This window comes from Protomyctophum bolini (assembly GCF_963924005.1).
Source record: "Protomyctophum bolini genome assembly, chromosome: 22".
Classification (NCBI taxonomy): Eukaryota; Metazoa; Chordata; class Actinopteri; order Myctophiformes; family Myctophidae; genus Protomyctophum; species Protomyctophum bolini.
Window position 1 is genome coordinate 8,110,773 of NC_137883.1, and position 24,381 is coordinate 8,135,153.

The 24,381-nt window shown below is 41.2% G+C and overlaps 3 protein-coding genes across 5 annotated transcripts in view; all 3 read right to left on the bottom strand.

The window, feature by feature from the left end:
* Window positions 1–9,244, bottom strand: part of inpp5ja (inositol polyphosphate-5-phosphatase Ja) — a 10,881-nt gene extending 1,637 nt beyond the window's left edge. Inside the window, exons 1-9 of the mRNA XM_080755982.1 lie at window positions 9,093–9,244; window positions 5,683–6,303; window positions 4,423–4,530; window positions 4,095–4,179; window positions 3,817–3,933; window positions 3,198–3,373; window positions 2,965–3,076; window positions 2,711–2,820; window positions 1,618–1,828 (exon numbers count right to left, since the gene is read on the bottom strand). Coding sequence (XP_080612108.1) covers window positions 1,618–1,828; window positions 2,711–2,820; window positions 2,965–3,076; window positions 3,198–3,373; window positions 3,817–3,933; window positions 4,095–4,179; window positions 4,423–4,530; window positions 5,683–6,299 — 1,536 coding nt within the window. The 5' untranslated portion in view covers window positions 6,300–6,303; window positions 9,093–9,244. The remainder of the gene's footprint in view (window positions 1–1,617; window positions 1,829–2,710; window positions 2,821–2,964; window positions 3,077–3,197; window positions 3,374–3,816; window positions 3,934–4,094; window positions 4,180–4,422; window positions 4,531–5,682; window positions 6,304–9,092) is intronic.
* A 1,306-nt stretch (window positions 9,245–10,550) lies between these two features.
* Window positions 10,551–16,070, bottom strand: smtna (smoothelin a). 2 transcript variants are annotated; one of them, XM_080755457.1, is made up of 8 exons: window positions 15,869–16,070; window positions 14,791–14,892; window positions 13,849–13,924; window positions 13,590–13,718; window positions 13,394–13,451; window positions 12,873–12,993; window positions 12,538–12,689; window positions 10,551–10,885 (listed from the first exon to the last, which is right to left on the bottom strand). In XM_080755457.1, the coding sequence occupies exons 2-8, from the start codon at window positions 14,875–14,877 to the stop codon at window positions 10,738–10,740; spliced, it is 771 nt and encodes a 256-aa protein (XP_080611583.1). In that variant the 5' UTR covers window positions 14,878–14,892; window positions 15,869–16,070; the 3' UTR covers window positions 10,551–10,737. The 2 variants fall into 2 exon arrangements, with proteins under 2 accessions (XP_080611583.1, XP_080611584.1); XM_080755458.1 differs by lacking the exon at window positions 15,869–16,070 and having other exon boundaries at window positions 14,791–15,071.
* An 810-nt stretch (window positions 16,071–16,880) lies between these two features.
* On the bottom strand, window positions 16,881–24,381 carry slc35e4 (solute carrier family 35 member E4). 2 transcript variants are annotated; one of them, XM_080756428.1, is made up of 3 exons: window positions 24,271–24,381; window positions 22,418–23,028; window positions 16,881–20,371 (listed from the first exon to the last, which is right to left on the bottom strand). In XM_080756428.1, exons 2-3 carry the CDS (start codon window positions 23,007–23,009, stop codon window positions 19,833–19,835), a joined length of 1,131 nt encoding a protein of 376 aa, XP_080612554.1. In that variant the 5' UTR covers window positions 23,010–23,028; window positions 24,271–24,381; the 3' UTR covers window positions 16,881–19,832. The 2 variants fall into 2 exon arrangements, with proteins under 2 accessions (XP_080612554.1, XP_080612553.1); XM_080756427.1 differs by having other exon boundaries at window positions 24,222–24,369.

The window sequence follows — 24,381 nt, forward strand, 5'->3', positions numbered from 1 at the left end:
CTAGCAGTAGGCTACAACTAAAAAGGGGTGCTTAGTGGAGCACATCTTCGCCAGGCTGGGTGGCCAGTAAACAATGGCAATCCAGACTGGCCATATCCTGGCAGGACATTAGGTCTGAGGTGATTAATTTGTAAATCAAGGAAGCACGCACGACTGTAATTCGTCTCAATCTCTCCGAGCATTCATTTACCCGGTGCATGGTCGGGAAAGTAACCTTTCAAAAAGAGAATAGCCTACCAGCACTCACGGAACTGTCCTATTCATTCCCACACTCAAAAGAAAGTGACCACCGGTGACCACCAGTGTGGAGAAAAATAATCAGTATTAACTCCCTTGGCCTGGTGGCATATAGTACTGTATATAGAGTGCATATAGTCCGGCAGCCGAGGTGGACAGGTGGGACTTTTTTATTGGCCTAAAATATTGTCTATATACATACATACATTCATGAATCCACTTGCTGACCAGCTATCACTATTGGACAATTTTTTATAGGGGTTTCTTGTGACCCAACCATCTATGGCAGGCAAAAATGTCAAACTTTCCTTTTGCTTTAAGTAGCAAAGGGTTTTCATGATTCTGAATCCATTCCAAGCATTAGTTTTGCACAGAATGCACTCCTTGGGCTAAAAACGGCCATAGATGTCATGACAAATGTGATGAGGTCAGCACTTTTTGGGCGTATTTTGTGCAAAAGTGTATTTTGTGCAAAAAGTGTATTTTGTGCAAAAAGTGTAAGTGTATTTTGTGCAAAAATAATGCTTGGAATGGATTCAGAATCATGAAGACCCCCTAGTTTGACATGTCAGATGCTACTTAAAGCAAAAGGAAAGTTTGACATTTTGGCCTGCCATAGGGGTTAATGGTAGGGGTCACAAGAAACCCCTATAAAAAGAAATTGCCCAATAGTGACAGCTGGTCAGCAAGTGGATTCATGAATGTATGTATATAGACAATATTTTATGCCAATAAAAAAGACTATACCAACTTTCCCACTTTAACAAAAGAAGCCTGTTGACTGCCGGACTAATAATACATTTGACACCGATCAGTGCAGTGGTTAGATAGCCAAACTAAGACGAAAAATGTTCGTCGACTACCTTTTTTCACTGACGAAGACTAAATGGAAACTAAACTTAATAAAAATTAAGCTATGATGACTAAGACTAAATATACTGACAATTTCGTCAACAAATAAAAACTACCGGTAGACTAAAATGTTAGGAAGGGACTAGTGGACAAGAGATCCAGTATAAGTCATTTTACACTTGGTTTCATGCTGAGAATAGCAGATCTACAAGCTCACGACGTGTCGCAGCATGAGATTGTATAGATTGGCTATTTTCAGCAAGTGTAAAACAGTCATTATGATGGCATCAAGGCCCGCCAAAATACATTTTTTGTCGACTAAAACTAGACTAACACTAAAACATTCCAGGTGACTAAAATGTGACTGAAACTAAATGAAAACTATTGAAGAGACTATGACTAAAACTAAAATCTAAATTTGCTGCCAAAAACAACACTGAGGGGCATACATGGGCATAGGCCTAGGGTGAAGATAATAAATATTTTAAACGTTATGGTAATGCAATATGTCAAAGCATTCAAACTCACGTGCAATGCAAACAGGGCAGAAACCGGCTTATGATCACTGATGGTGTAGCCCATGTGACTACGATATGCATGCTGGGTCACTTTTGTTGCCCCTCCCATCCACGAGGTCAGTCCACGCTGCAGTGCGGAGTTGTGGTTAGGGACAGGGGAGCCGGTGCGACGGAGGCGCCATAGTATCCGATCTGTCCAGGCAGGCTTCCTCTTCTTGGTACTAACAAAGTAAAGATTGGAGCGAGGATGACAATATAGCACAGATAATGTTCAACTAAAGGACTAAAGCCACGAAGAAAGCAGTGTTGATTTCGTCGGCTAATACTATATGACAAAAAAGAATGTTCGTCGACTACCTGACAATTTCGTCAACAAATAAAAACTAGACTAAAATGTTATAGGGAGGGACTGGAGGACAAGAGATCCAGTATAAGTCATTTTAGACGTGGTTGCATGCTGAGAATAGCAGATGTACAAGCTCACATTATATCTTCAGCAAGTGTAAAATCAGACATTATGACGGCATCAAGGCCTGCCAAAATACATTTTAGTCGACTAAATCAACTGTAGATTTAGTCGACTAAAATCTTATGATATTTGGTCGACTAAAACTAAAACTAGACTAAAACTAACACATTCCAGGTGACTAAAATGTGACTAAAACTAAATGAAAACTATTCAAAAGACTACGACTGAAACTAAAATCTAGATTTCAAGATTTCACTGGAAGAAAGAGAAATCAGGGGCTCCGAAACATTTCCATTCGGGCCCCTCAAATAGCACAGCCTCTGGGCGATCTGGCCTATTGGAAATGCAAACCTAAAAACCTAAAACGTGTGGCAATGTGCTGCATTGTGAGCTTGTAGATCTCTGTAGATTTGAGCGATTTCTGAAAAGACAATAATGATGAAAGTGTTTAAAATGGCAAAATGATCCTATTGATTGAATTCGAATTGAAAGTGTTATTATTATTATTATTCTATTTAGAGTTTTGTTTGTTTATTTATATATTTTCCTTTCCATTTGGCACTCAGGTGGGATCCCCACTTTAAAAACCTGTGTGCTACAGTAAATGTGTTGCTCCACATAGAGAGCTGCATACCTGGTGTCGTATGTATGTGTGCCCACATCAAACTTGTAAGTAGGAGGGAAATTAAGAGGGCCCTCCATGAAGCCCTCCAAAATGGCCTCGGTGTTTTTAGCCATGTTGAGCTGTTGAAGAGAAATAAATGAAGATCAATTTTTAATCGTGTTTTGTTGTGCAACAGTGCCCCCTGTTGACACATATTTTTTTTGATCAAGTGACAAATGGCTATAATAGAGACTTAAAAAGATCGCAGTCTACAGCTGCCTCACCTGGTCTCTCTCCAAAAGCATAGGCAGCTTGTTGCTATCAATGGCACATTTCACCACATGAATGTCATAGTCTTCAATGCGAAAATTTAGATCCCCAAACCAAAACACCACACTGAGGACAAAAAAAAGGATAGCCATTTAGCGCAGAGACAATAAACAGGACTAAACAATTCAATTGTTACAAATCTGTATAATAATGGCACCTAGTCATGTGCAAAATTCATGTCACGCACTCATGGTCGAGAACACCACTGGCAGTCCCTCCCTCAAACTGCTGCTGCTGCAGAATGCTCTCAAAATCTTCCATGCGCTGCTCTAGATTCCTCATGTGAGCTGGCAGGTGACAGTTCAGAAAACAAACCGGGTGGCCGAACATTGTCATCCTTGCACTGACGCCGCCTTTATTACCCTTGAGTTGCCAGAGGGGGAGAGAGAGAGAGAGTGTGTGTGTGAGAGAGAGAGAGACGAGAGTGATATATGAATGCACTATACGCGTCATTGAGGAATGACGTATTAATCAGTATCATTATGCGTCTGACATAGCTGTGCTCTTTGTGGGGGGTCCGGCTACTGAATTAGAGAACCAGAAACCCAGACAGTCCTTCCGCTGCTGCAGCAGCAGCTGCACTGACCTCAGAGAGAAGGAGACTGCACCAACATCAGAGAGGTGATGCTGACATCAACATGCACAGGAAGGTCACACATCCACAGAGACATGCACCCACTGTCATAAGCACACCCCCTCATCCCCATATACTCAGTACACCAGTATAAAGACATTTAAAGTCTGTATTTAGGCTACATCTGAGTGATATATAGTCAGCAGAGTGATGTGCAATGCAGAGCACATACCCAATAGCCGCCGAGTCCTGTGCGTGTGGTCACTGTTTGCACTCCTCTCAGATAGGGAAGGTGGACGGATTTTGAGAACACAAGCAATAACACTCCCTGCATTCGTTGTGACGCTATCTATGGGGGTAATGAGATAAAGAAAGAAGCAGTTATGCACGCACGCATGCGCACACACACACACACACACACACACACACACACACACACACACACACACACACACACACACACACACACACACACACACACACACACACAAACACACAGGTAACACTCACCAACACATATCCAAAAGGACTGAGTGTGTCCATGCACAGAACACTCCACTGATCTGTGAACTTCAGGAAGTTCACTTCCTGAAGACTAGAAGGAGGCAGAAGAGAAAAACAAAAAGCTATTGTATGTTTACTGAAGGACAGAATAGATCAAAATGGAGGTGGATATATGATGCAATGCCATTAGTCCAACGCTTCATTGTTCCATGCCGACAGGCACCTTTATGCCTAACCTCAACCTCACATTAACCTAACATTTGTTATACAATTGGGACGTTGGAATAATAGGCCGTCTCTGGCATGGCTGATAATGACAAAAATACTTCCTTACCCCACGATAAACATGTCTATGCTTCCATCAGAAACATTTGGCCCAAACAGAGTGGTGATGTCGTCCGGAGGCACAGCTGATCCAACATTCCATGTGACTACATACACCCTAGTAGCGGATGGTAATAGATGCAATCATACAGAATTAGGACATTGTAGGTAGCTGCCTTCAGTGAAATTATTGTCTTTATAATTTTCTATTCTTTATGTGTAAAGAAAGAAAGGCAGAATCAAACAATGAGGCACATTTGTTGTATATCCACACACTCGAGTCATAACTCCTGTGCAATAGCCTACTTCGCACGCACGCACGCACGCACGCACACACACACACACACACACACACACACACACACACACACACACACACACACACACACACACACACACACACACACACACACACACACACGTTGGCAGACAAGATGTCTTCTTCAGGATGAAATCAGCTAGCTTGTCTGCCAAAATGTTAAGTATTGCATGGGAGTTACAAGTGTGTGGATTCCCCATTATAGACCCTGCTGTTGGTCCTCATTGCCAGCACCTCACCAATACAGGTGTTTCCACTTTCGTCAATTCATTTTATACAAACGCGGTTTAAGATATTTGTGAGTTGATTGTTATATTATTTGTTTATTAGAGAAACTTACAAAAGAAAAAGAAAAAAAAGGTTTGGGTCCTGGGACCTTGGCCAATGTAACATGCTTGTGCTATTCTGTCAGTTTTACCAAGCTCAAAGATGCAGCTTTTATTAATCAGACACAGACTGGCACAATTTTGTACAGCTAATGACTATCCTGTCACTATTGTTTAATATGCAAAATAGAGAAGGGTATAACAACTTCCAAGGAGACAAACAAACTAGGAAATGTTTGGCCGAAACCGAATACCAAATATAGGAAACAGTTGGCCGAAAACCGAATATGATTAATATTATATATTTTTTCCTACCATTACTGTCATGGCCGTACCTTAAAGCTATCTGATTTATGGCAAAATAAATGGTTATGGCAAAACTTAAATAATAATCACTATTATGGGTCCATAAAACATTTATTCTGCTCTTTTGAATGCATTAATTGCATACACTATTCGGTGATATATTTTCTGCCTATTCGGGCCGAAACCGAAAATGCATTTTTAGCCATTCTGCTGCCGAATATTTGGTACATCACTAAAACAAACCATTGAAACCTTTGTACAAGAGACAGAGGCCTTCTAATATCATGAACATGATATTCAAACACATTATCAGTCTCACCTGAATTCCGCAGTTTCCACTGACTGTTGAATGTTCTCTGTCGTTTTCGAAGGTGAAATGACCCCCTGAGAATGAGCAGTGGGGCTGAGTTTGGGACTGTAGCTGGAAACTGAATTTGGACTGGGCTGGAAGTTTGGGCAAGGCTGAATGGTGTAAGGCTGAGGACTTGGATGGCTTTGGAGAGAGAGAGAGGACTCTGTTGGAGACTGTGAATGGGTGTTGTTGGCACTCTGAGGTCCTGGGATGCAAACTGTTATGTGGTCCATATCCTTGGAGAGGTCTTCTGAAACTTTTGTGGGCTTTATAGCAGGTTTGGTTCCCAGAGCAGTTGGTCTGGGTCGGCTAATACTGGCTAGTGGTGCTGGACTTCCTCCACATGTTGTTTGCCCTGGCTGCATTGGGTCTGTCACTTTTGCAGAGGCACCAGCTGCCTGTGCCAGACCCAGCCCATGAGCATTCGTTTGGAGCCTTCCTGAGGGACTAAGGATTGGGTCTTCTTGGGGTGTTAGCCTGCAGGGAGGTTGTCCTGGGCCAGCTGGTGGGAAAGCGTCAAACCCAAGTTGACCTTTGGGCCTGGCTGGGTCAGTGCTGCTTTGCATCTGCTGCATCTGATCCATCAACCTGCAACATGCAGTACAAGGAGATTTTGAAAGAGAAGAGAGCTGCAGGATAAAAAAAGAGGATGGTGCACGTTCATCAGTGCATGAATGAAGACAGAACAGAACAACACAAGTGACTTAGTTTTGTTTGGATTGAATCCCACCCCTGCCACCCACCACCCTCTGTCTTACATCCCTTGAGGATCACAGACCCTCTGCATTCATCATGCAGTCCTTAATGGTAGCAATACAGACTGTTATATAGGCCAAATTTTCTATAGCAGTAAGGTGACACATTTCCGTTTCATTATCCAATTCTGGGCTCTTCCAACTACAGTTTCAGATCAAAAGATTGGATTCTGAAGATATATCAACGTAGTTCTGTTTACTTAATATTTTGAAAAATAAAAAATAAAAAATCGCCTCAATTAGGATGAAACATATTCTGTCCTTTGTCCCACTTTAGAGCGTCGCAGTCCCACCCCCTTTCAAAATAATTTCCTATGAGTTTTTCCCAGAAATTGTGATTATTGTCATGATTTGTCATAATCCGAGTTGGCTTTGTCTGAGGCTTACAGGTCTTACTTTTTGAAACATCTATGGGAAAAAAGCATGAGAAATTCTCTTCTGGGTCCCTCGTCATTCTGAAAGGTGGGACTGCAACGCTCTATACAACCCTGCACGTTTTATTGTCCATGACCCTCTTCCAAGGATTGATGTGTTTTTTGTCGACTAAAACTATGGTGAAAAATATTCGTCGATTCACTGACGAAAACTAAATGGAAACTAAATGAAAACTAAGCTATGATGACTAAAACTAAGACCATAAATATATTGACAATTTCATCAGCAACTAAAAACTAGACTAACATGTTAGGAAGGGACTATATAGTGGCCAAGGGATAAGTAATTGCCTGCTGAAAATAGATCTACAAGCTACGCTTTGTGATCTTGTAGATCACAAAGCGTAAAAATCTGCCATTATGACGGCATCAAGGCCTGCCAAATTTACACATTTTAGTCGACTAAATCAGTAGATTTAGTAGACTAAAATCTTATGCTATTTAGTTGACTAAAACTAGACTAACATTAAAACATTCCAGGTGACTAAAACTAAGTGAAAACTATTCACGAGACTGACTAAAACTAAAATCAAAATTTGCTGTCAAAATCAACACTGGTGGTGGGGCAGAGAATGTTCTGTGATTTACTGTATGGAGTATGGATCAAAGCCTGCCTTACTATACTGAGCATCACTAATGGCCAGTGGTGTATGTCAAGTCTTAAGTACCATTTTGAGGAATTTGTACTTCACTTGAATAGGCTACTTTTACTTCTACTACACTACATCTCAGAGCCAACATTTTTATTCTACTCCATTACAATTATTTGAAGACTTTTGTTACTATAGTTACTTTGGAGATTAGAAAACATACAGAAACGACTTCAACTCTGTATATACATTTCAGCAATTTGAAAATAGCAGATCTACAAGATCACAATGTGTCGCATCACGATGCATTGTGAGCTTGTAGATCTGCTATTTTCAAAAGATTTTGCACACACTTTGAACATTCTGCGATATGGGTACTTTTACTTGGGTAGATTTTGAATACGGGACTTCTACTTGTAACGGAATACATCTACATTGCCGTATTTATACTTTTACTTAAGTAAAACATTTGAGTACTTTTTCCACCACTGCTAATGGCAAGGAGAACTATAGAAGCATCTGCTCTTCATCTCTTTAATCTCGCTCCTTCCCTCCACCTCTCTCTCTCTCTCTCTCTGTCTACTTGTCTATCATCTGTCCTACTCTCCTTCCCAACCTGTTAATAACTTAAATAGCCTACTCCTATTTTCAAACTATTAATGGGGGAAAAAATTCAATAAAATCCTCACCTATAATGAGTATAACAGACCAACCAGAACAGCGCCATGCAGATCTGCAAGGCAGCAACCCTTCACAGCTGCATATATGGGACACTGTCACAGTATAGGCCACGTCACATGGTAGGTTATTTCATTGCACATTATACTAGTAAGTTGACCTCACTCTGTCTATAGGTCAACATCAGGCATGCAGGCGGGCAGTTGAACGCCCTACCAACAGTCATTAAGACATGTGAATCCCTTGACTCCTTCAAAACCGCTCTCAAAGGGCACCTACGGACGGCTGCAATTCGAAACTGGCACCCGTAAAATCTGAATCCAAATCCCCCACCCACCCTTTTACCCCTCACTGTATATGCTATGATATCAATCAATCAATCAATCAATCCCATACAGAAATAATGCACCCCCTTTACCTATATTCATGATCTCAGGGTATAACTGGAAATCCGTCAGTGGCTCAGGGGTAGAGTGACCGGATGGTAAGTGTCCTTGAGCAAGACACTTTGCTCCTGATGTGCATGGTTTCCTCCGGCATTCGTGGTGTGTGAGTGTGATTCTGTGAATGTGCGAATGTAATGCACAATCTCTGAAGCGCCTTGGATAAAGGTGCTAGGCTATATGCACCATAACCATTTATCCCATGTGGCCTAACCTTATTGTGTTCAAAATTCAAATCCACGCTCCTAAAGTGAAGGGGCAGAGTCTGTGATGCGCCCTATCATGTCGATTATGTAAGTCAATAATACGCGACTCGTAAGGGCTAAATTGTCCAAATCTAGGATATACGAAACATGTCTTGGCCATTTAACGCAATTTTACATAAAATATAAATGCAAATATGTGTGTGCTGAGTCTGCTGATAGCCTATCTCTGAGTCTGAGATTGCCTAACGCAACATCTCTCTCTCTCTCTTACCTTTCATGCGTTTTCCAAGGTGAATGATCGCCAAGTGACCTCGCAGAAATCAGACGAGACGAGGCATCGGCTGTCCTGTTCTCCAGACTGTGATTAAAAAAGCATGGGATGCCCACATGGTAGCCTATCGCTCACATCATTTGAGCGCGATGTCGATTCAAAGCAACCACGCAGTCTGAATGTTGTTGCGAAAAGCAATGTCGGGACAGCGATCGAGCGACCGTCTGTCACGCTTGAGATGGGCTGAGCGGCGAGCCGGTCACGAGAGGAACTGGTGACACTTGATGTGTCTCTGTATCTTCAGAGGCTGAGCTCAGCTGCACGATGATTTCATCTATCACAATTCCTGACTTTATTAATATTAAACGTTATAATCTGATACTGATACTGATACTGATACTGGCTAACTCTACTGTGCTGCGCACTTACACACCGGACAGCTGTGCGCTTATAGCCTATAGGCTATAGCCTACCTGCTCCAGCTGGAATAGGCTTTCATGCCTAGCTCTGGTCCATATAGCCTTCTACTGCTTCTACGAATCTGCCCAATCGTAGAAGCAAGCAGTAGAAGGCTATGGACCAGAGCTATATAGGCAGCCTAGATATGAATATGAATTGTGGCAATAGCCGACAGCGCATGCATGCATGCGATATGAAGAAAAAATCCGCACATTCTTTTTTGAAAGTGCAACTGTTTATAGGACTATCTGTCTATCATCCAGAATAATTAACATGATAACATCTGTCCATCATCGTTCTAGAATCTGCACGTATAAGCCTGTAGGCTACAACCTGAACCGACGTCGAGAATTAAACATCAGACAGCAGGCATGGTAAATATATTAAGAGCTATAGCACTCAGTTAAATCATGTGATCTATCTTTATAGCAATAATAGCCTAGATATAGCCTATACATGTTATAATATGCTACAGATCGCTTATAAGATGTTCAAATGCTGCCTCAAAGTCTGTAATAATAAATCACACCCGTGTGAAGTGAGGGGCGCTCTGATCATCATACATCATCCATTCATTGTCAATGGGAACTAACTTTGTGTAGGATAAAAATAGCCTATTGCTATATATGACGAAAATTCTCCATTAATTGTCAAAGGGAAAGGGAATTAACAATTTAATGTTTGTGTAACACGGAAATCTATATCTGAATATAGGCCTACCCTCAAAAATAAATAAAAAGGGTAAACGAAAACGTGATGCATGAACTCACACACTCACACCCACGCACACAGACACACGTCACACACGCACGCACACACACAGCAACATGGGCCTACCCCACAAGCAGCAGCACCATAAAAAGCTATTCCCAGATTTGCTATGGCTTTGACAGAGATTAATACAGATGTGTAATCTCAATGGAATGTACTGATCCTATGTGCCAGCTGTCTACTCAAAGCACATAGACACACATAAGCAGATACAAACGAATACAAATACACTCGCTTAACTGTAAAACTGTAATAAAAAAGACAAAAGGTAAACACTCGTGGCTATATATGCAAAGTGCATGTGCTAGGCACTTGAACACAAGTAGTGAAAATGTGTGAACCATTTGTTAAATAGTAGCCTATAGTCATAGACAGTCACGTCATCATGACAGACTGTTTCAGACATCTCAATGATTTAGAGTCGCTTTTTGGTTTTGACGAGGCCTTTCTCCACGAGGCACCGGTAGAACTCCTGGATGTATGTGTACACACATTTCCAGTCAGGTTCCTCCATCCGCAGCAAGTCCTCAACATCCAGCAGAGGGGGGCAATCTGCCAGTCTCCTGAGAGAGAGAGAGAGAGAGAGAGAGAGAGAGAGAGAGAGAGAGATATCTTTATTGATGCTGAGGGTAATTCAGTTAGTCAATAGCAGCACCAGAGTAAGGATGAAAGATGCAGGTAAGGGTAGAGAACACGTACAGACTAATTTGTGACACTAGGAGAATTCATATAAAATATGTCTATATATGCTTGTCAGATGTACGTATTAGGAGGTAGAAAACAATAATTAGAGTTGTAGGTATCGTATGAAAAAAAGGCATACAAATAAACAAATATACAAATGTGCCCTAGTTTTGTTCTGCTTTTAACTGTGTTCTTGTACTGTTTTTAACCTGTACCGTGACCTTGAGTGCCCTGAAAGGCGCCTTATAAATCAAATGTATTATTATTATTATTATTATTATTAAAGACCTATAGGGACTGACCTAGCAGCTTGCACTTGGACATAAAGAACTGAGGGGTAGGTTAGATTAACCATACTATTTGTGCACTTGTGTGATGTTGTGTTATGTATTTTGATGTTTTGTTGTCACTGATGTCAACTGATGTCAAGTAACTAGTTACTCACACACTTTTTTCCCAAAGTAACTAGTTACTATTTTCATGAACCTTGGTGGTACTGTGGGCTTGAGTGTTTATTTATATAGTCCTTGGGTCAAGACCCCGGATTTCACATATCGGTATACCACCTGCAGGGCGGCAAATTCTAGTTGTGATTATTTTTATTCGTATACAAAATTAATTCACTAGAATTACATGTCGAAATGGTAGTCTGAACATAGGGGTATAACACATAGGGGTATAAGTAGCAGAATAGGATTCTGGGGCTTGCTACCGTTGTATTTCATTGTATCTCGTGTTGCCAGACTGTTGCCTCTCACAATTTCCAAATGCTTCCATCATACAGTCTAGAGCAACGGAAATTCTATCACGAGAAAAATTAAAGCGGAAGTGGAGCCTTCTCGTCACTTCTGTTTCGTCTTTACAGTCGCGCACATTTTCCTAATATACATAGAAATTATCTAAGCATAGCTTGTTGCTTAGCAGAAAAATAAATAAGAAAATAAGCTCTAAAGATATTTTAAAATATATTTCCGTGAATGGTAATAGCAGCTTCCTTACTCGGATTTCAGGAGGTGCAGTTCCAGACTCTATATAGCAATCGTGTTGAAAATGCAAAGTAAGACTTTTGGGGACAAACGATGCTTGCTGGGGTCGAGAAAATAAAGTAATAAGTAACTAGTTACTTTTGGAATGGAGTAATAAGTAATATTACTGTTTTAGAGTAACACTGGTTATAGTCATTATGTATGTACGGAGTAACAACAGTAAAATAGATAATTATGTACATTTAGGCATGTACTGTAGATAAAGGTATGTAGTTATATTTATAAATATAGGCAAAGTGTAGATAAAGCTAATATCTAGTTGTATTTCGGCACAGGCAAATGTACAATCTATAACCACCAGTATTATGTGCACACATGTACTACAGTAGGTATGTACAGAGAATCAACAGTAATGTGTATATCAACAAATCGGTATGTACAAGAAAGAGGAAGAAAGACATACAGTACAAGATAAAGTGTTTTCCCCCGAAGCATTCTGTAAATCTATAAATCTGTATATGCTCATATTAGGAAGGGACACTCACTCTGCGGTGTTGAAGGCCAACTGGAAGTTGTCCCGGCGCTTGTTAGGATTGAGGATGGAATACTCAAAGGCATCAGGGAAGAACCGATGCACCAAGGCACAAAACGCTATGCCATCGCTCCAACTGGAGGAGAAATTGCGGATCTCCACCCCCTTAACCAAGGAGAGAATAGCATTTAAAAAGAAACAATATGAAGAAGAAAGCAAGCCGTAAATGAGACAAGCGTTCTTGTAGTACAACACAGCAAAATCGTGATTTTGCTATTATTAGCTCTACATAAACAGGGCAGTAGGCTATAAGGGTGGAGAGCAGACAGCTTGAACGGAATTTATTACCTCATATGGCTCTGTTTTGGCCCTGCACCAATCTAGTAGCATCTGTTTGACATTTTTAGTGTTGGGTCCTGTAGTGGCAGCAGGGCACGCTTGAGTTGAAGCAACAGGGAGATTTGCATTGCTGAGGAAAACATAAAGCATGCACATACAGATTTTATTTTATTTGACACGTTTTGTAAACAGACCTGCCATGTGTACTGTGACATCTACGCGTGGAATGACCTAGGAACCGAAAAGGCCCTCATTCGATCCCCATTTTGAACCTACTCGTGGGTTTGTGTCAAAATGTCCTTGACTTGAGCGCAAGACACAAACTGTAAATGCTCCCAACACGCACGTTGGAGCTTTGCATATAGTTGCCTCCGCCGTCAGTAGAATGGGTGAATGAATGTAATACATATTGTGTAAAGCATTTTGGATAAAGGTGTTAGATTTGTAGACCATATTTACCATTTTGCCACACCATAAAATAAAACACATTAACATTCACACATAAGCCATGCTTCCATAATGTAACTTACCTGCTTGTTGGCTTGTTAAATGGTTTGGATGGTGATTGTGAGAACTGAGTTTGGGGCTCTTTGAAGAGAAAAACACAATTTCATAAATACATAATAATATTATACAAAAATGACAGATTTGGATACAATATTACTCAACCATATGAATCAGTGTGTGACAGTCCGAGTATGTCCGTTTGATCAATGGGATACTCACTGTTTGAAGATGGCTGGTGATTCATGGACCCTCTGCCTACACTTGCGGACACACCTACTGTCCCAGCTTTGCTTAAGCCATGCTGTCTCAAATCCTGCTGCCTAGACCCTCTCTCCTTCTCGCGCTTATCTGAATAGAGACAATGGTGGGTTGAAAATAAAACCATAATCACAGAATTATAGAGATTGTTTTGTGCAACAACAAACTGGTCCAGAGGAGGTGTGGCTCTTCACAACTGCAGTAATAATTTAGTATTTACCTCTCTTTTTCTTGAGCAGTTCCCTAAGTGCAGATCGAATCATACGTCTCTCTTCAAAATCCACAGCTTTATCCAACTATCAGAGGTACACAGTGGGAAAAACAATATATAATTATTGTATTTTATTGAACGATTTTGTAACCCATTCTTTCACCCGGTGCCAAGCTGTAATCCTGGGCACGACTCCACCCCTGCCAACCAGAGGTACACAGTGGGAAAAACAGTGGGAAAAACAATATATACTTATTTTATTTTATTGAACGATTTTGTTTGTGGGCACGACTCCCCCCCTGCCAACCTGGGGAGAGCCCAGAACTGAGCACATGCTTCCTTCAATGAATGAGTAAGTAGGGGGGAGTTTCCCCAGTAGGCCGTAACGCGTGGAAGGAACACGTTATTCTATCCAGTTCCTTTCCCCTCCATCAGGTGCCCCGGCAGTATAGAGTTCCTGCTTTTTTTGTGAGGGTACCCTAGGGGACACGGGGAGAACATGCAAACTCTGCACAGAAAGACCCTTTCGCCAACCCCACCTAGGGTATGGGCACTGATAACGCGGGGGAGAGAACACGCCCCCCAGCGCCCACAGCATCCTTGTCGGGAATCAAACCCGGGACCTTCTAGCTGTGAGGCGACATCGCTACCGACTGCACCACCATGCCCCGGGCCCTAACCCAGTGTATATTTGAATAATGATTTAAATAAAATGATCACCTTTAAGCACTTGGTGTTCATATATGAACAGCTAAACACCAATACTGTATAGTCACTCTGGTGACATGCAGTACAATACCATAATGTATGCTTATTTCATAAAAATAAAAATAAATAAATAAATCACTAGGCAGTAGAATGAAAGGAGGCACAATTTCTCCTTTGCAGAATCACCTTTCAATGCTAAGCTTTCACTCAGACTTTCTTCAGAGCACTATTCAACAGACTCACCATCTGATTGAGGACCTCCTCATCCTCAATGGCTGCCAACTCCTGGCTGGTCATGGAGCTTGGTCCTCCATCTGCCTTTATGTCCATGATCCGCGTGTGATACTACCGTAGTACAGAGATACACACCATCATACATACTAACAGTTACCAGAATTAAATGAACACTGAGGATATTGCTGTGTCACAAAAAATTGGATACATTTTGCAGTAGGAGGAGAGGACACTGGAGCAACATGGACATTTTAAGCCTTTGTCATGACTCTGATGAAGACGAAACGTTCTGTCGATTTGGTCGTTTTTGTATACTAGCACCTAATAAAAGGGCCTAAAATGTCCATGTTGCTCCAGTGTCCTCTCCTCCTTCTGCAACACGTGTCCTTGTCCCTGTGATGCACCGGACCAGCCGTTCCAGGCGTGAGGCGTGTTGGTAGACTCACTTTGTTCTGTGGATACATTTTGTATAGCGGTCAATGACGACCGGCCAAATGTATTATGCATTTATTTTACAGAGAAGAGGAAGTTACATGCATGACAACACGACATATTGCTTGTAGGATACTGTACAATAGTTTGTACAAAGAATATAACTATATGCATTATCAGTAATAAAAACTATAAACTTTAACCTATTAGCCAGAACAAACAAGGTCAGGACTTTAATTTAAAATGATTGTTGAGCAAAGGCATTAATGAACATGCGGAAAGAATGCATTCTATTCTATTTGCACTGTTCTGTTCAGCAATCTTAATGTAAACAGAGTCTGTGTGAGTATTAACTGGAAAACCAAGCAGCTCTGCTAGAGATGTTTGTCTTACGTGAAGTACTCAGCAGCAACTGGAAGCAGGCAAAGAAATTCCTAATACACGTACAAATATAGTAATGAAGGAGAACTCCATAAACTTGCCTAAAGCATCTAAATATAGTATAGTATATATGTTCTCGGACAAGCTATGAAGAGTTACTTACACATCAAAAACTATTTATAACAACCAATACCATAAATGCATTGATTTGGGAGAATTGTAAAAGGTGAGATTGTGATGGGATGTGGAGCAGTATGGCTCCTAGGTTACCTACCTGTTTTCTGGATCCGGTCCCTTGTTATTGTTTGCTGTGAAGCAATGAGGTAGCGCTTGTCAGTTAATGTTTTTCTCTCAAATATATTCCGTTGTTGTGTGTCCTCTCCTTCTTACCAGGGTTAAATGTTTCCCTTCCCCTTCTCTCCACTTATTTAAACTTGGAAGTGTTTGCACCCAGCCTTGTCATCACACCCCCCACCATAGCACTTCATAAGGATGCATGTTTGGATAGTAAGTGGAGGTCGCTTACATGAGCTGCCCAAGATACTGTAGGAAAGGGGGAGTGAGAGCACATTGGATTTGCAACTATTGGCAACTCCATTCCTCAATACTTTTTCAGCTTTGCCAATGCTCTATTTATTAGGTGAATTAGAGATGATAATCTGAATCTTCATTAAACATCTAGGAATTGTCATTAAATCCTGTACTAATTTGGAGAGCATGTGCAGTTTACCACACACAATGGCAGGAAAGCAATGGGTTAAAATCTAGAAGAAGAAAAAACAAAAGAAAGAGAAAGCGAATAGCACTGCCTTATTCAGGCAAAAAGTTGTTGGGCCACTCAGTGACACCCAGTTTGCAGTGAATAGACATCTCCATATTGAAGGACAGGACATACACTCGCCTGTATGTATTCATAATATACATTGACTCCCTATTTTGGCAGTAGTTAAGAGTAAGCCAAAACATTGTCATGGCTTTATCTGAAATAGAACCTGTTGGCTCTAACAAAACTATTATATAAATTAAACAGACGGCTCCATCAAGTGGTCAGTGCAAGCACATACACTACAACCCCATGTGGCATTTCATAGCATTATGGCCCTGCAGTCTCATCTCTTTAGTCTATATTAATGGAATTACATTTGACCATGTACATTTTGGCATATTTTGGGGGTTAGTTCAACTTAAATAACACAAATGAAAATTGTGTGATATTGTTTTATTATTTTTTTAAGGAAAAAAAATAATATATGTACTTTTTGGCAAAATAAGACAGGAGACACTAATTGTCGTTCTTGAGTCAGTATATTTGAGCCACCCATTCATGACTGGAAAATACATAAATATAATAAAATAACTATTTACATCCAACAATCTTTACAATCAAAACAGTATGTACACAGAAGCCACACGCTTTGAAGGTGGCATCTCCTTAACTTGTCAGTGCAATATACGCTTTTATAACCTCCCAAAAAACAATACCAATGAAAAGCAGCAGCCATATACCGATCAAACTATCAGAAATAATGTTTTAACAATCAAAACAAAATTATCTGGAATGGGAGTAGATCATTAATGTGCAAGGGCTGATATAGCACTATACAAATATGACATAAAAAATATAATAAGGTGGTCATTTGTTTGCAGTCAGCAGTGTATCGTTTACCATACACGAACAGTACATATACATCGAATTGAGAGGGCATATGATTCTGGATTGTGAATGATGCTACAGCTCTTTCAAGTATTGTAATAGCAAGAAATCTCCAGCTGTTATTCTTTCGAAATTCCCAGTTCCCACATCATGTTGGAGGTTGGTTATATCTTAACGAAGTTAACAGTTCAAATCAGACAATCTGACATCCTAACAACTGTTATGCTTACGGCAAAACATTTAAGGAGAAAACAAAGCGGCAGATGTTAGTATTAAAATATCGTCTATTATCTTTGCAACTCTGTGTCTTGTGCTTAGCTCGACTGCATGCAAGTTATCTGACTGATCATGGATGTGTCTGGAATGATGGGATGGAAATCATCATAACCATACACAGCCCTGCAAATCAGATCTGAAGCAATTTCAGAAATATCAGTAGCTACATTGTCACATGGATGAGATTTCAATGTGTGATGATAAGATAGTTTTATAAGCTGCTCTTTCTAAGTTACTGTACTTCTAGGATACAATAATGGCAAGATAAAGCCTTGGACTATTATGACCAAACAAAAACAATTACATGCTGTTCTCACATCAACATTAATGTTGATGTGAAAATATAAAATAAAAAACACAACATTGCCCAGTAGTAAGAAGCCAGCTTTCTAGTTTTACTGGTTAACTAAACCAATAAGCAAACAGAGGCACCTGAAAAATGGACATACTTTAACAGAGACCAACCAAGGGATAAACATCGTTTTGGCATACAGCTAATTTATACTTACATGACAGGACAAACTCGATGCATTTTTATGGAATGACAATCAAATATGAATTTGCCTTGCCAGAAAAGAAGGCCTTTTTCCTCTCAACACTTCCATGGGGAACAGATTGCCTAAGTTGGGTGAGACTCCTTAGAGAATTTCGAAACCTAATAATATACGCAAGTATGCCGCAGTGAATACCTTTTCGTAAAACAGTAATTTGTTTAATTCCAAGGAGGTTGTTTTTCTCTTCCCCAACCAAAAAAATAATCTAGATCTTAAGTGGAAGGTTGCACTGAGGGTCATACATAGCACTGGGCTAAAGAAAGGACTCAGCCAGGCGTTCTGTGCATTAGTAGCAGACTAATGCTGCGTTCACTAGCAGCGACAAAGGAACAAGCTACAAGTCATTCTCTATGGAAGCCAGAGTCATGAAACGTACTACAAACTGACGTCCGACACTTGTGACTGCATGACACGCTACAAAAAATAGATGAGCTGGCTTCAACTTTTATCTGGCATTCCAATGACGCAGTGAAGCATCAATCATGATATTGTTTGACCATTTTCACCCCTACTCTCCATTCCTGCTCTTCTGTAAATGCTGTACACAGTGTTGCTCAATCCTGAATCCACACTGCGTACAGCAGCAATGCATCTGGCCACCCGTGGTCGCTTTGTAGCTTTTGTCGCCGATAATATGAACGCAAGAGATTTAAAAAGAGCTATGCCATTAGATGAAAATGTTGGGTTTACAAACTTTGCATTTGTCCATCCTTGTAAACTTTATGTTGACAAAAGCTATAGCTCTACAACAAATTCAGCACCTCTGACACGCTTCCTTTTGTTCTCTCTCACACACACACACACACGGATACACACAAAAAGCTGCCAAAAAAACCCAGGCTCCTGACAGGCAGGACCAGGTCATTGTTAGGTAACAGTACAAGTGCTTTACTGCATTTTCAATTACTTGTGCCCATCAAACTTGGAGGTGGAGTGCTCCCTACCAACTCTGACCTTGGCCATAATGGTCGGTTATCTGTTATCTGTTGTGCTTTCTACTAGCTCCAACCTAAACGCCAAAATAACGTTAGGTTAAATGTAGTGTACAATATCCATGCCTGCTCTCTACCAGCTACAACATTAATACATTAATATTAGTCCATCTGTAGTGTTCAATATCCATACCTGTAACAGTTCCGACCTTAACGCCATAATAGGTATCTGTAGTGTACAATATCCACACCTGCCACCCAAACCATTAAGGGCTTGATATACATATACTTTGTTGCACAGTGTCAGGCACTGATAATAGCCTACTATCTAGTTGTAGATCGGTTATTTTCAGCGCACAACACAAGGAGGTAACAAAGTATGAATCTGGCTTTAGAGAGCCCTCTGTAAAGAACATTTTCACAGTGTCGTATGAGTGACAGTGTGGACACCTTATGAGGTATCACATACAGTACAGTATTTTAGTGTGCTCATGCATGCATATAGTACCACTATAGACTATGTATGAGTGCATGTACAAAGGAGAAAATGCCAATGGTAACTGTTTAAAAGGCAACCTTTTTCTATGTCAGTCCCCAGTTCCATGAGACCATGAGAGAAATAAATAAATTGGCACAGTGAATAAAGTACAAAATAAAATACACTGAACTTAACGTGTTCAGCTGTGTCATCATTGACAATGGCCTCATTAGGTCACAGTCCTCCCGCTACTCCCTGCCACAGTTCAGTCTGATTTACACTTCTAAACAATGGTTTCCATCACTCAACTTTATTATTCGCTGCATTCTCCTACTCATACGAGTTCAGTCCAGCTTGTCTTCCTGTTTCCCATGTTTTCTCTCCTGATGATCTGGCTCGGTGCATTCAGATGCATTTGCATTGTCCACACCATCTTCATTCCCAGTAGGTAGCTCGCCCTCTCCTATACCCTTAACTTTGGCCCTCCGTGAATCCAGATAGCTGGCAATAAACTCAGAATTCTGATAGATAAGCATGCCAGACAGTGTGAGCACCACCCCAGCACAACTGAGGGCAGACAATTCGCTGCCAAAGAGCAACTGGGAGAGAAGCAGGTTGCCCACCACACTCAGGTTGCCCAGAATGTGTAGTGTGACAGCAGAAGTGAGTGTGATGACACAGCTGCTGGCCAGGTTGTACATGACAGAACCCAGGCAACTGAGCAGGATGAAGACCCACAGGTGGTGGTCATAGTGGAATGGAGACTCAAGCACAGCCCAGTTTTCCAAGGCCAAAGCCGCCACCGACAGGATACAGAAACTGGGAATTGACATCATGTAGAGCAGGAAAACAGAGTTTATCTTCTCCTCCTGAAGAAGGATGCCTGAGAAATAACAAAGATATTTGTTACAAAGACGAGTATAAAGCAAATTCCGAAAAACACATCATAGAGTGACACATTTATTTTCTAATGGGGAGAGAGTGTATTAAAGTAGCTTACTGAAACCTGACAACACAGTCCCGCTATGTCTCCGGCATGTTTCAACCCATAAGCCATGATTAAAAATAAAAACAGAAATATGCAACAATGTTAATCTGTTTAAAACATTTAGTTGTCTCCCAATGTTGGTCCACATTATAGCATTAGCATTATAACCTTTACCGTTGAATACTTCTTTCACCAGGTATATTTGACTATACAAATACTCTACCACCGTGTACATAAGTCATGGAGTGCAGTGAAAACTGATAAAGGGAAGGCCTTGGATCTGTCCAGTAGAACTAGGTTGAACTGCTTGCCACTGTGCACAACTAGAACATTGTGTAAACCCCAGTATCTTCTTGCTCATGGTCAGTACAAGGTGACAGGGGATCTTGCTCACTTCACTTCCCTCACTCATAATTATTGTCCGCGGCAGCCTAATGCTGCATTCACACACAAAGCAACAAGGTTCAAGTAATTTTCAACTGAAGACATCACAAAGCTACAAACTGATGCCGGACACTTGATGCTGTGTGACAGCCAGGCACGACATGTTACCAAAGAAAAGCTGACTTAAACTTTTTTCAGCACGCCAATGACGCAGTGAAGCATCAATCAATCATGTATTTGTGTTTCACAATTCCTGCTCCATTCCATAAAAGGAAGACAAACTCCTTCTTTCTATACATCAGTTCCCTGTGCCATTTAAACCAACCCTTTTCATTTACACAGAGGGTTGGGGAGCAACACTTCACCTGCAACTTGGCAGTGGCAATGCTTGGTTGTTGTTGTGTAGCGTTTGTTGACGGTGCTGCTAGTGTGAACGCAGACTCAAACTGAAAACAAGCCTACTTATCTGATCATACGGCTACAAACACTCTTCTATGTACATGCATTCAGTCTCTCAGAATACATTTATTTTAGAGACTGTACTTTGTGGTTTCTTTCTTCCCAGACAGCTACCATATTATGTGAACTAATGACATTAGTAACCCTAATCACCTGCACAAAATACATCACTTGAGTTGACCACAGTAGTGGACATTTATTTTCCCCAAAAATCTACCATTCCAGCGATGCCAGCCTTGGGCGATTCCCTCTGAGCACAGGACATTATAGTTAAATGATTCTAGTGAGGATACCACTTAACATAACACATGCCAGCTGATATCAATTTGAAAGTAAGTAAACAAATACAGATGGCTAGAACATAAGACAACCTCTCAAAGTCATGAGGGTGTCTGACTCTTTAATGTAATGTCAGTGTACTGTTTGTTAAAATCCCATCACTGCTGCAATAGCAAACTATTACTAACTGAACCTGTATGAATGCTGCACTGTCAAAACGACAACGTGATCCGTTTTGCAGCTTTTAATGCTTAAGGCAATGTTCTTGAAATGAGAGCGAATTACCTATGTAACCCAGAACCATTAAAAGTTTGCCTGTGATTTGATCATACTGTACTTGCATTTGCAGTACTGTACAAGCAACCATTTAACTCTCAGGTTAACCATGACATGTTTGTGGGAGGCTTGCTGTTGCTATAAGCTTCATACTTCATAGGATACCCTGAATGGTTTCCATGGTAAACAGAATGCAGGGAAACAAGCTTGGGCGTCATACACCTATAAAGATGGGTGTGTTACAAGGACAGAGGAATGAATCAGTGTGCAACTAAAATGTTCCACAACCTCAGACTGCATAGCAGTGGTCACTGGTCACCAGACCACGAGGGAAACACAAATACACTCTGAAGTCAGCAGCATCAGACGACATTTTCCAGAAAATGATTCCATCATTCCATCATGTCCATATCATAAAAATGACATTTAAAGTTTACATTAGTATAAGTTGCAGTTGTTACATTTGTTTTACTTAGAGTTAATGACAAGACAACTGAAACGACACCAGTGGTGGTGGATAATAATGATGATGACAGGACTTACTCTGCTGAATGCTCTTGACTCCTCTCAACATAGTGGCTGCAAACACAAAGAAGCAGCCGGTCTGATCGAACTGGACCTCACCCATGATGCTGAAAGAGGCTCCCAGGCATATTGGCATCATGGCCGTGTATTTGAGGATGTGGTGCTGTTTGCCTAGGACCAGTGTGGAGATGGCCAGCGTGAAGAGTGGAGTGGTGGTGTAAATCATCTGCGCAAAGGACAGCTGGACATAGTTCAGACCAATGTTGCCGAAAGCAATGCTGGCGCAAAACGTCAAGCTTAACATAAACACCTTGTATTTAGCGGTGGGTGTCAGGTCCTGCTCCCCGGCCCCGTTGTGCTTGATCATTCTCAGCTTGATCAGAGCATAGTCCACAATAATGGCTGTCAGCATGTGCAAAGCCGATAACAGTAAAGGGTATCTAAAGTTATAGACAGCAAAAATCCATTTGTTGAGACTGGAGATGGTAGTTCCAGTCACTAGCCATACAATGACGGCGGACAGAAGATGAAGCATCTCCGCGGGTGGCCTCCTCCGCGTCGTCTCTGGCCGGGTCTCCTCGCATTTTGAGAAGCCATCGGTGTTGATCATGTTCGTATCATCCTCGTCTCTGCAAGGTAAACACATACCGCTTGGCTTGACTTCGTAACGCAACGACACTCGCATCTCGGAAGAAAGGAACAACACTACAACAGTAGTGACACCTATCCCCAAAAAGAAAAAATCAACCCGCCTGTGGCGAACTCACGAGTCTCACGGCTATTACATAATAATCCGGCGGTTAAATCCTAACGCAGGTTGAAAAATAAGCCATGTTCTTTGGCCGTCCCGTGAACGAACTTGCGTTTTTTTCCTGTCCCACTGAAACGAAGACACGTGCTTCTATTTTGCATTTGGCACACTGGCAGCTGGTTGTGTAACAGAAAAGAGAGAACGTTCCCTGGAGTGGATACTCCTTCTAGACGGGGACTGGCGTGATTGGTTTAAATCTTGGCATGCAAATCACAAGATGGCGCGATGACGACTTGGCGAAGCGTTGTCTCCGTTGACAGTTTGTTTTCTTTTAGAATTTATTTTCAGACACATCATCGTTCATAAAACAGAAACCACGCCTCGCGGCACGGCCGCGGGATGACCCCATAGTCACCCAGTTATAGTTTTAAAATAGCAATTTACTTCATCTGATCATGCATGCCTTATCGTCGTGTGCTCCCATCATCATCATGTGTGTCGCTATTATACTGAACTCCTGAACTCGCCATACATACAATACAACTCACTCTGACTGACAATAAGCGGGTTTATAATTTAATATCACAATTCACAAATGTATTATTAATGGGTGTCACAGCCATCACTGGATTCAGTCATGTAGTTCGCGAATCGCGGTACGAATAAAAATAGATCATGTCAAATAATTTACTGAAACACCCTGCGACTAAGTATAGCCTAAATCAGGGTAAAGAAAGGTACGAGCAAGGTTAGGTCATAACCTTCGTTTAAAAATGAGGTGACATTTGACACCCCCTCCGGCCGGGGTCGGTCGAACAGGGGGCAGCTGCACGTCGCATCATGTCCCCTGCCTGGCTTTTTTAGTGGCCTCATCTGTTGTTATGCTAAAATCACTTTAGCCCCGCGGCGCTAGCACTGAGGCTTCTACTGGGACTACAAGTCAAGAAGAAACTACAGCTGATTATGAAGCGACTCAGTGGAGAGTCAACAATGACAATGTTATATCATAATGATGTGACACTATCACACTACTATCCGAGCGATCTACAATATAACGGTAGTTTAACTTACATGGCATCAGTGTAGTGTATATTTTCGCTCTGTCTGCTTCTTTCTTTACCTTCTTCTCCTCGGAGTATCTTTCTTTGGTTTGACTGTAGCATCCAGACCATTCTCCCATAGACGGATAATAAACCTCGCGTGACGTTACACCGCCACCACCGCACCAGCC